The sequence below is a fragment of the Dicentrarchus labrax genome, unplaced genomic scaffold (assembly GCF_905237075.1).
Source record: "Dicentrarchus labrax unplaced genomic scaffold, dlabrax2021, whole genome shotgun sequence".
In the NCBI taxonomy this organism is placed as follows: domain Eukaryota; kingdom Metazoa; phylum Chordata; class Actinopteri; family Moronidae; genus Dicentrarchus; species Dicentrarchus labrax.
The window spans coordinates 28,892,980-28,905,402 of record NW_026136706.1 but is presented as its reverse complement, the minus strand read 5'-3'; the positions used below and the strand labels follow the sequence as shown (position 1 = coordinate 28,905,402).

At 41.5% G+C, this 12,423-nt stretch overlaps 1 protein-coding gene and 1 long non-coding RNA gene across 3 annotated transcripts in view; both read left to right on the top strand.

Moving 5' to 3' along the window:
- The window catches only part of vwa8 (von Willebrand factor A domain containing 8), an 86,900-nt gene extending 76,887 nt beyond the window's left edge, over nt 1-10,013 (top strand). Inside the window, exons 41-45 of the mRNA XM_051403176.1 lie at nt 3,395-3,520; nt 4,097-4,255; nt 5,561-5,659; nt 6,465-6,703; nt 8,360-10,013. Coding sequence (XP_051259136.1) covers nt 3,395-3,520; nt 4,097-4,255; nt 5,561-5,659; nt 6,465-6,703; nt 8,360-8,468 — 732 coding nt within the window. The 3' untranslated portion in view covers nt 8,469-10,013. The remainder of the gene's footprint in view (nt 1-3,394; nt 3,521-4,096; nt 4,256-5,560; nt 5,660-6,464; nt 6,704-8,359) is intronic.
- LOC127365400 (uncharacterized) overlaps nt 1-12,423 on the top strand; it is a 177,316-nt gene that overhangs the window by 152,317 nt on the left and 12,576 nt on the right. The gene's annotated exons all lie outside the window — the stretch shown is intronic.

Here is a 12,423-nt window from a genome sequence, read left to right as displayed (position 1 = left end):
GTGTGCATGTGATGAGAGGAAAATGATGCAGCATGTGAGAATGATTACAGAACAGCGACACTAAGCCCTTGCTCTATTATTCTCCTGTCCAGGTGTGAAGCTCTGTTTGTATATGTTGTGGTGGGTGGGTGTTTTTTGTGTGTGTGTGTGTGTGTGTGTGTGTGTGTGTGTGTGTGTGTGTGTATTGTGTTTTCCATCCAGGTGTTTGCTGGCTTTGAATGTGAATGCTGGTTATTGTTTGTATTTGTCCTTGTAGCCCCGGGCTTCTTTCCCTCTGTAAAGTCGATGGAGATTATACAAATCCCAGCAGGCGTGACACTGTGAAGTCATGTTATTTTTGTCATACCTGAAGAGTGATTTAACGACTCTCTCACACACACACACACATACACACATACATATTGTACACACCTAACCATAGCTGGCAAGCTTTCAATAAACCAATAGTGTATTGTTTCCACCCACTTCAGCCTCCCCGAGGGAAACCCCTCTCTATTTATCTCTCAACAATGGACTGGCTTGCCAGACATAAACACCTGGGCTCGTATTTATCGAGCATGTCATAAAAATCAGGCCTAACTGGCCAAAATATCACAGAGAAACACACATTTGCTTCTACTTTTAGGCCTTAGGAAACAGGGAAATTACTCATATCATTGCCAGTATCTAGGAGGGCTTCAGAGGCGTCCTAACCTGTTAGGAGTTCTCAGGAGATCACAGTCATGTAGAGACATCTGTGGGAGGAAAGATATTTTGGGAATGTTTAATGACTGTGAGAAAAGAAAGAGTAGTAGTATTTTTTTGTGACTGACCTTGTGCAAGATGCAATTGACCCTTCCTAAGCCCCATTCCTTTTGGAACCCTTGTCAACTTTCTCCTTTCCTGTACTAAGATATGCTATGCGCTGAAAAATGAGCAGCGTGAGGATTTGAGTGACTTTGACAAGGGCCACATTGTGATGACTAGATGACTGGGTCAGAGCATCTCCAAACCTGCAGCTCTTGTGGGGTGTTCCCGGTCTGCAGAGGTCAGTACCTATCAAAAGTGCTCCAAGGAAGGAAAAGAACCGGAGACAGGGTCATGGGCGGCCAAGGCTCATTAATGCACGTGGGGAGTGAAGGCTGGCCCGTTTGGTCCGATCCAACAGACGAGCTACTGTAGCTCAAACTGCTGAAACAGTTAATGCTGGTTCTGATAGAAAGGGGTCAGAACACACAGAGCATCAATTAATGTAGATTAACTAGTTAGTTAGCTTCTGTTTTGCTAACATTAGCTAACTTAAGGTGTGACTACATATATTTATCTGCCCCCACCCGCATCTCCACCTCCTCACCTTTCATGGTTATCTTTTAACCATATTCAAAATGTGGTGGTCTTTTCAACATAGATTAGCCTAGCACATAGCATATCTAAGTACAGGAAAGGAGAAAGTTGACCGAGGTTCTGGGCGAGGCTTGCTCAACTGTTATTAAAGCACAGAGCAAAAAGCTGCGGGACTTAGGAAGGGTCAGTTGCTCCATTAACAAAGAGAGTACATGTCGTCTCTTCACAGAAGCAATAGTGCAACCTGGCACTTCAACAATGGAGTGTTACAACAGTAAGGATATGAGTCTTAATTTTGGCAGTTATAAAATCACACTTTTATTACTCTTATAGATAATGAACACATTCATTCATTTGAATCTAGAGATGGAAAATTGGTGCTGAACAACTTAATATTATAATCTTTGTAAAACAGTGTGATTGGATGAGGATGTCTAGGATAGTTTTGCTTAGATGAGTCCAAATTTGGACACATTCATACCCTTGGGGTCATGAAACCTTGACTGGGTATAGTCAGATGGTGGCGAGGACTACTTTATATTTCTGAATGGTCAATTACAAATAGATGTTATTTCTTATGACACAAAAAAGTAATATTTTGTTCCAAAATGCTGTACAATGGTTCAACCAGCTTGACAATTGAAAGGGCCAATGAAAGTCATTTGTTAAAGGAAACTTAGCATCAAAATCTGTGCAGATTTAAGCAGGAATACTGTATATCAAGTGCACAATAATACCTCTGACAAGCTGGAATTTCAATTCAATTCAATTCAGTTTCATTTCATAGTGCCAATTCATAACAGAAGTTATCTCAGGACACTTTTCAAATAGAGCAGGTCTAGACCGAACTCCTTAATACATTATGAGCAAGCACTTGGCGACAGCAGCAAGGAAAATCTTCCTTTTAAGAGGCAGAAACCTCGGATAGACCCCGGCTCTAGGTGGGTGGCCGTCTACCTCGACCAGTTGGTGCCAATTAGATGCTCTGTAATAGAATATGATGGTCAATGGTGTCAAATGCAGCACTTAGCTCTAACAATACAAGTACAGAGTCCATTGTCAGAAGCAATTAAAAGGTCGTTATTAACTTTAACCAGTGCTGTCTCTGTGTTGTGATGAACTCTTAATCCTGACTGAAAATCCTAGATAGACATATTTCAGGGCTATGATGTTGGATGTTACAGGGATCATAAATACAAACAACACTGGATTTGTGAAAAAAGAAGTATGTATGATTTTTTTAAATAAAAAAACAAAACTAAATACATAATACAGACAGAGAATTGTATAAAAAGTTCTAAGAAATATCAAGAAATCTCATCTCTGATCAGTATTCACAGGATATATTCTGTACTGTTATTGTTATGCATTGAATATAATATGACATGTACAAGTTAGTGAAGTATAAAGTCACAGTGGTCATGGTTGTCATGAAACAACTTAATTAACTGTACATCTAAAGGTATGTGTAGCATGTGTTAGCAGGCATAATCTATTGTTGTTATCTTTTGTTACATTGTTAAGACATGAGACTGTGTGACATGATGGCCCATCTGCGTTCTTTTGTCTGTACACAGGTCATGTGTTATGTAAAAAAAAAAAAAAATACACTTAATATCATCACTGTACTGCTCTTGTAACAACAAAGCGGGTGGGAGGGGAGCAGATCATGTTCCTTCTTTTGTTTACCCTTCTTTCTGTAAAGGAGCTCTCCTTCCTCAGGGAGCTAACTGAAGACAGGAGAAAGTGCTGTTTCTCTTCCTCTCTACTCCCTCCCTCTGTGTGACCGCAGCAAAAAGTGACCTTTAAAGACGTCCACCCAAGCCTCCTGCCTCAGATGTTAGTTGGTAGTGCAGAGGGATACAAATGTATGTGTTGTCTATAATGTGCCAGCCTGAATAATTACAACTGTCTGGGTTTCTTTGGTTTGTTTTGCCTTGTTTCACAATGTGTTGCCTCTGAAAGCCCCACCAAAATGAAATCATCTTCCTCAGACACATTTTGAAATGTGTTTATTTATTTATTTATCGACTGATACGTAATATGTGTCTGTCATGTGCGTGCGTTTCAGGCTAAAGGAAAGGAGCGACAGTGGTTGAAGAACCAGGCTCTGGGAGAACTGGATGACGCTAAAATCATTGATGGACTGACTGGAGAGAAGGCTATATATAAACGCAGGGGAGAGCTGGAACCAGAGGTGTGCGTGTGTGTGTGTGTGTGTGTGCGTGTGTGCGCGCTTGCGCTCATGCAGATATTTCAACCACTCTTAAACTTTTTTTTTCTCACCTCCAAACACACACACTCCTGACTTACACACATAATTTTTACCTTTAACTGTCAGACGATACATTCCAGTGGTGTGTGTGAGATTATTATTACACCCTGCCTTTCTGCTCCAGCTCACACACTTTCTAGTCATTTCTCCTGCTGTCAATGTGTGCTCCAGAAAGCCCCCACCCAGCACGCACACATATATAGCACAGAGATAGTTCTCACACTAATCATACAAACACACACTAACCATAATATGCATGCCATGTTTTTCTACCTTATTTAGCTCCAAGCATTGCATATTTTTGGTCTGGCCTGAAGGTCTACATTGACATAATTGCAACCGGTTTTAAAGTCCTGGCCTTGTGTTGAATGTTATTTTAAGTAAGCAAACCAAATTCCACAAAACACTTTCCAAACTAGGTATTTTCTGTTGTTCATCTCCATTAATATTCTTTAAAAATCTTGTGTTTTGTATATGTGTTACCTTACGTGTTCACAGCTGGGCAGTCCTCAGCAGAAACCCAAGCGTTTACGGGTGTTGGCTGACGTGTCGGGCAGCATGTACCGCTTCAACGGTGTGGACGGCAGGCTGGAGCGCTCCATGGAGGCTGTGTGTATGGTCATGGAGGCTCTGGAGAACTATGAGCACAAGTTCAAGGTGAGATGGTCACACCGAGTATGTGTTTATGATGCTATTATTAACACTTATATAGTGTTTTATAGCATTGTGTTTAAATTAGCATCTTATAAGGCACTTATTACCTATTAACTAATATAATACTATATTTTTTTCAGTTTGTGCCTAGAAAACTCAACCGCTGACATAGTTCATTGGTCATTCATAAATGAAAAAAAGGTATAACAGCTTAACCAGGAGAGTAGGATCATAGGCAAAGGATGGAGGAAGCCAAAAAGAGAGGGGCAGAGAGAAGGGGGGAGAGGGAGATACGAGCATGTGTAAAAAAGTTGAACTGAGACAGACTTCTTGGCCCCTAAGTGACATTCAACCCAACCTAATAATGATCACATATCATTCTTACACACATACACACACACATTTAAGTGGCACTCATCCCATGTCAGTATAACTGCTTTCTATGCATAACAGCCATTACATAAAAGTGCATCCAATAACAGAAAAGACATACACATCTTGTGTGTGTGGCTGTACTACCTGCAGTCTCTTTGTGTGTGTGTGTGTGTGTGTGTGTGTGTGTGTGTGTGTGTGTGTGTGTGTGCTATCCATTGATGGTGTTACTATAGGTCAAACATACATATCTATTTAGAAATTCTATTTGAAACAGTCAATGTAAATAGATATGACACGAAGAAACATTAGGCTCAAGAATTTGTCACTTAACCTACTTATTTACAAGCCAAAAATGGAACGGAAAACTTACATATCAGTTTTTTTGGGGGGAAAAAACCCACTGAACTTCAATTTATACGTCTATTATATTATAATTTTAATTATACTTGAGGTGTATAAAAATTTTACAGAAAAAAAGGAAAAATATATAGTACAAAAAACATTCTGATCTGAAAAGACAACATTTAAAAAAAACACTGTTACCCAGCAACAGTGACATGGACAGATGAGACACACAGTCGCATACCTTTGACCACCACAGTTATAACCGCTCTTATTAGAAATAGCCCATATACTTAATACCTGGGTCCTCAAATAGCTGAGTGGAGCCCATGGTGCCAGGCTGACAAATCCTTATGTAAGTCAGCTATGATAGATGGTCTACACAACATCCTATAGTGGGCCCAGGTTGGAGAGAGGACAGCTTCCTATAAGTTACCATCTACCATGTTTGTACGCCATCATAACTGCATCTTTCCACCTGATTAACTCTGAGCAACAATAAGATACTGTCACTGCCATTTGTATTCATGTGGTGTGGCACATCTTACCTTTATTAAATCTTCTTTTACATAAACTGTTTTCTCTCTGCAGTACGACATAGTGGGCCACTCAGGCGACGGCTACGACATTGAGCTGGTCAGACCGGACAAAGTCCCCAAGAATAACAAGCAGAGACTCAAAGTCCTCAAGGTACAGGTTCATGATCAGTCTGTTGATGTTTTCTTACTGTACACCATTTATTCCCACCCAAATAGAATGAAAACAATGGTTCGTATTGTTGTGTTTCTTTCTGTCTTGAAATTCTGCTAAAAGTAAAGTTAACTATAAAGTGTTTTTTGGTGTTGTTTTTACTTTAGTTTTATATTTGTCCAGGGAAGAAAATAACTCTTTTTGTAACTTGAGTGAATAGTGACCCTATTTAAGCTATCCTTAAAGCCCCATCCCTTTAGGCATCCCTTCAAAACTACCCTATTAAAACACAGTGAGTGCATGGGCAGAGTGTGCACAGGTAGGCCAGTCAGGCTTATTATGACGACAGCCACAAATACCGGATATTAAGTGGTGTTAAGGCTAGGTGAGTGAACCCAACTGCTGAACACAGAGACACAGGGAGACTGGAATTTTGAGCTGTAATAGTTTTTTGCAAAACTTTGAAGTTAGTGAAATGCAAAAAGCAACAGGTAATCAGTGTTTTAGAAAGGAGGCTAGAGACAGACTGACTGCACTACAGTGCGGGGGGGTTGATGAGGGGCTGAGTATTTGAAGGAGTCTTGATGCAGGCTAAGATGCAGCTGTTCAGGCTGCACCCAAAGTTCGGTACGCCAGTCTCCACTGGTGTACCGAAATATAATATGTAATATGGTCAACAAATGAAAGAGAAAACAAGTGAAAGACATAACAGTTGGCTCATGAGTTCACAGGCAAATGATCTACCTGTGCAATGCACTGGATAATATATCTTCCCTTTCTCTCTATCCCCTCCCCCACCCCGCAGACCATGCACGCCCACGCTCAGTTCTGCATGAGCGGCGACTACACTCTGGAGGGCACCGACGCCAGCATCAAGGAGTTGGCGCGAGAAGAGGCTGACGAGCACTTCGTGGTGGTGCTCAGTGATGCCAACCTGGAACGCTACGGCATCCGGCCTGAGCGCTTCGCCCAGGTCCTGACCTCTGACCCGCAGGTTAATGCCTTTGCCATCTTCATCGGATCCCTTGGCGATCAGGCTGAAAGGTGAGGAGGTGGAGATGCAGGTGGGGGCATCTTGGTGGAGTTAAGTGAAGGGAAGCAAATGAGGAAATAGGAAGGATACGTGAATAGGGATTTTTAAAAAGTGCATAAGAAGAAGGATAAGGTAACCCTGGAAACAGCTACAGTAGGGGTTATCCAACTCCAGAAGCCAAGGTCAGGTAGACATTAACTCTGAATGCAAAGAAAGTTCAAACTGCAGTCTGTGGGTTCAAATCAGAATACTGGAAGAGAACAAGTGGCAACCTCTATGGCTGCAAATAAAGCCAAAACGGCTACTTGAGGCTGGCTCCAGCAGGTAGTCCATCTCCATAAGGCCCCATATTAAAATGCCCATCTTTACAGGAGACATGAACATGTTTACAGTCAAAAACTGTTTTGGTCTCTAGAGCTAATTTCCCCGTTCATGACAACAGTACGGCGGGTGAACCTTAATACAACTCACCTGTTTAAATTATATTGAGACTTAAAGTTATGCATAATTAAGGGCACAAAGTATGGACCCCAGTCTGCAGAAATATTCAAATACATTGGGAGATATAAATAACACATTTATACCACCCACTGCATGGGATTAGCATAAAGTGGGCATGTCTGCAAAGGGGAGGCTCTTTCCCTTTAAAAAATAACCATGCCAGTTAAGCAAAAATGTAGCTTAACTTTTGTGTGTAACTTAAGTGTTACTAAGCTTCCTTACTGACTTGCTAGCATTAAATGGTACCAATGGGTGTGTTAGGTCATTTAGTTTTAAATGATATCAGTATCTTCACTCTAGCTTCAAAATGAAGCCTGCTACAGCCTCTGAAATACAATGCAGAGTGGAAGAGGGAAGGAAAATGGGGTGGGGCACTGGGGTAGCCAATCAGATTTCAGGGGAGGCCCCCCCCCTCTAATGCCCTTGGTCGGGAAACCCCAAAGCTTCATGGGAGGTCGCAAGGCCTTCTTGGTCTCTGTAATCATCGCTGATCAATATTCACAGGAAATAATCTGCTCCAAATTCATTCATCCAAATCTCTGGTTTTACACAATCTTCCTGCAGTTATTGTGCTCACTGTTTGGGTTCATTGTACATTGTATCAGTTGTTCCCTTCTGTTACTGTTATGCATTGAATATAATGTGAAATATCTATAAAATATGTCACTTAGTCAGCTTACTCAATGATAGAAAAGTAAATATGTTGGAACCACTGGGATAGAGGAATGAGAATAATATACCCACATGGCATGGAAGCACGCAAGCATAGGAACTTATTTATGGGGAAGCCATAAAGTTATATAATATGACATTATGGGAATACTGTTTATATCCCTGTTGACTGTCCATGCTTGTGTGTGTCCTCATATAGAGGACAAACTGCTAATTGGAAAAGAGGAATGTGTAAGCAATTGGGGGAGTGAAAGAAGTGCCATCAGAGGTAGTGGCTATGTACAAGTGGCTGTGCTGTGTTGTTCCTAAGCTCCACCATGTGAATGACAGGCCTTTCATTCACACACACTGTACTCTGTCAGTGGAAATGTCTAGGACCGACTCACACAGCAAACAAGCACTCGTCTGTCGTTTTATTTTGGGAAACGATTCTGTTGCTAAAGTTCAGTCCCCCTCGTTTAACCTCAAACTTCTCTTTTTTTTCTTTGTTTCAGACTCCAAAAGACCCTTCCAGCGGGGAGATCCTTTGTTGCCATGGACACCAAGGAGATTCCCCAAATACTGCAGCAGATCTTTACATCTACCATGCTGTCCAGTGCCTAAGACACATAAACACACACATACACTCACTTCTTATCTCACACATCCAAAACCTCAAATTTTCTTCTGCAAGCTCTGAGACTGTAGCACGCTGACTTGTCACGATGTGATAACCCACTTTCTGTATCAGATTATATAACTTTATCTGAACTGTATCAGGTCTGCAGACTGGCCTTTGTACAAGCTTGAAGGGAACGGTTTATTATTTTACAGAAGCCTTCAGTAGAAGCAGAATGTGGCAGTGCTGTGTAGCGTGACGAGTTAAATGATGTGTACTGTCCCTCGGGGAATACTTACTGTACAGTGTGGTCTGTGATCAGTGTGACTCTACTGGGAAATGACACATACTGCAACTACAGTGACATTATGAGTGCCTGGAGTCTGTCTCAGACCCCATGTGGGGATCAAACACAGGCCCCGACCTGTTGTTGTTGTTTTTTTTGGGCCGATAGTGTGCTGACGCAGGCACACATGCATACGTCCTGTTTTGGGTTGCGAGCAACTTCACTTAGACGGGGGAGGGACACGAACTTGAAACGGGCTCACTTATTTGGACTTCCTCCTCATTTATCGCCTGTCGCGCAGAAAAACACGCACGCACACACACACACACACACGACACATGCAGGAAGGGTTGCACTAACGCGCCACCTGACCGACACTTGGATGTGGCGAGCGGCTGAACTTGGCTCTTTTGGAATGCTGAGACTGTGAGCAGGGAATTTCCCACCTGACTGCACACGCTCTTTAAAGGCAGCCACTGTTGCACAACCCCCTGCTGTGTGTCTGTGTGTGTGTGTGTGTGTGTGTGTGTGTGTGTGTGTGTGTGTGTGTGTGTGTGTGTGTTCTCCTACAGCATCCATGTCAACATGCACAAGCCCTTTCCTTCCTGGCGGCTGGACCTTGTGACGCCCCATGCTCGTCTCAGTCCTGCAAGGAATCTGAGATCGCCTTTCATTGCCAGACCTCCCACTCCTCTTTCACACACACACCTTTGCCACCACAAGGCTTAGTGTGTGCATAGCGGTGCGTGTTTAGAGATTAAGTGCACATAGAATATAGACTGTGTGTGTACATCATGTTTCATTTAATGATGCAGTGTGGTCATTCTTCCTGTCTGTACCACCTCACAGACACGTGCATCCAGTTCCAAATCCACTGATAGGATCAATATAACAGCCTGTCTAACAATCAGTCTCTATTGATCCCTCTCTGATAGATGGGATGTCACTGTTTTTATTAACCTACTTCTGTCTCCCTCTGACCCTCTCTCTGGCTCTGTCTCTCTCTCTCTCTCTCTCTGATTAGTTGGAAGGAGCAACAGTGACTTCATGGTAAAAACTGGACTAGTTTCTCAGTAGTCATTTCACCTACATTACATGTTGAAACTTGTTTGGGTATATAGACATTTAAAATGTGCATAGAAGCATATTAAATCGTATGCATTTGAATCTCTTTAGTCTTATTTAATTGTACATTGTTATTACTTTATGTGGAAAAAATTGTAAAGGTAATGTACAAAATTTTAATAAAACCATGATAACATTGCTCAGGTGATTCCCCACACTTTTTGTCTTGTTAAATAATTGATCACCTACTGTACTGTTTAGTAACTGTGGCTAACCTTTACATTCATAACAATCCCATATCATCGCTGTTCAAAGGAAACCATGTAGTTGCCATTTGTTCATTTTAACCAGTGTAGTTGGCTCAATGGGAGCACCTTCCGCAATCCGCTACACAGTTTAGAGAATATTATAGATCCAAGACGAAGCTAACAGAAGGGCAAGACTGAGAAAAAGGTACAATTACAAATCCATCCGCTACTTCAACATCATGGACAGTGCAATGGATTTATCACAGTCAGGCTGCAGATATTTCAGAGCCATGGAAAGGACTCGGGGCTATCTAACCTCAGTCAGATAAAGGATGAGTGAGTTCATAATACAACTTAGGCATTATGATGTCCCTGACCTTGTGTGAGGATTTTTTATCTAACTTGTAGAGCACGCCATGTGAAATAACTTTTTTTTAACTTTTTTTTTTTTCTCTCCATATGTTGCCTCTCGTCCCGTTAGTATATGTCAAATCCTTCATCCGGTTCAAATCTAGAGTTAAAAAGCACCAAGATCTAAACAGTGGATGGTAACAATGTGGCTTCAGACTGGATCAACAGTCAATGTATGACAGCTTCTGGCAGACAACCACAACACTGACGCAGGCACAAAGGGGAGATGATGCCATCGACAGGCGACCGGTGAAACGCAGCGTTACCTGAATAAAATGACAGATTTCTCTGAGTTTGAACATTGTTGGAAACATTTGGGATAATGGAAGTACACAAGTCAACTACATATAGAACATAGAGCTAGAGTTTATAGACAGTTTATTGCAGAAATGTTATATTATAGCTTTAAAAACTCACTGGATTATCTGAAAAACACATTGTTACAAAGCTTGTGTTGTTGTGTTGTATCTTATTCTGCATCTTAATACTTAGTAACTGAGTGACTTCTTAGAATCATAGACCACTCAGCTTCCCTCCCATTTCCTCCTTGGTCACTTTTTCCATGTGTTGTAATGATCAGTTTGCTCGACCACAATCACCCAGCCCACCCTCACTGTTTTGCTAACCAAAACAACTCAACACATACTATGCAACTCTGCACAATACAGATTTCACACCGTGTAGTCAGTCAGTCTATTCTTCTCTGAATTGGATACTTGGAAACACCTGTAATTTAACACCTTCCACTCCAGGACACCTTTCAGCTCTATCCATATTTTGTTATAGTTAATGTTCCTGAAGTTTAGCTTCTTTTTTTTATGCTGACTCTGGTGCTACATGGATGTTGTTAGGATTTTGTGCTTCACCCAGAATGTGTACATCTGTGTCGTAAATCAGGGTTCTGAAGATTATTATCATTATTATTATTATTATTATTATTATTTATTTATTTATTTTTTTTTTTTATTTTTTTTTTGCTCCATAATAACCTTTTAGCATATTGTAATTCAAGTTGTCTAAAGGAAAACTAGACTTCTGTGCCTCCTCCTGGATCTGTTTTCAGGCTTTAGAAAAGCTAGTGACCCTGGCCAGATTCTCAGGTCGTCATTGCTTATTGCACCTTTAACAGTACATCAGTTGGTAAAACAGGTGCATTTCAATGAAAACGTATTGTTCTATAATTGTATGCCTACTTGTAGGCATATGTTGTATTATTCAGCCTACAGTCTCTGCCTGGGCCCTGTCTGTCTTATGGAAAGAGTAGTGTGGTGTTAATTACACTCTGCTGTGTGTTCCACTTTCTTTCCCTGCTTCCTGTCCTTCCTGCTTTATTGACACACTGTACCACCCTGGATTTGCAATGACAAACTCTGACAAACTTGCGCACACACACACACACACACACACACACACACACACACACACACACACACACACACTTACCTGTAATGCAGACCTGATCCGCCTAAAAGTCCTGTATGATTACAACAGAGATAAGACGTCTAGACTAGCAGGGTATTACATGCATTAGTCAGTGTTGTGTGTTTGTTTTGTGTCCCCACTTCTTACATGCTCAGATACTGTATGAGTCAGTCACAATTTCTGCTGCAGTGGAAAAATCTGCAGAAAAACTAGCTGGTGATTCATAATGTGCAAAACTATTTCTGGGTACTTTTGGCTGATCTCATTACGTCTCCGTCTCCATCCTGTGTTTGACAGAGCAGAAAACAAACAAAACAGGGCGCCCGGTTAGCTCAGTCAGTAGAGCTGGCGACCCATATACTGCAGCGGCCCGGGTTCGAATCTGAACTGCAGCCCTTTGCTGCGTGTCATCCCCTCTCTCTACCCACCTTTCCTGTCTGTCTTCAGCTGTCTCTGTCAAAATAAAGGCATAAAGGCCAAACAAATAATAACTTTAAAAAAGAAAACAGCACATAAGAAGTGAGACTC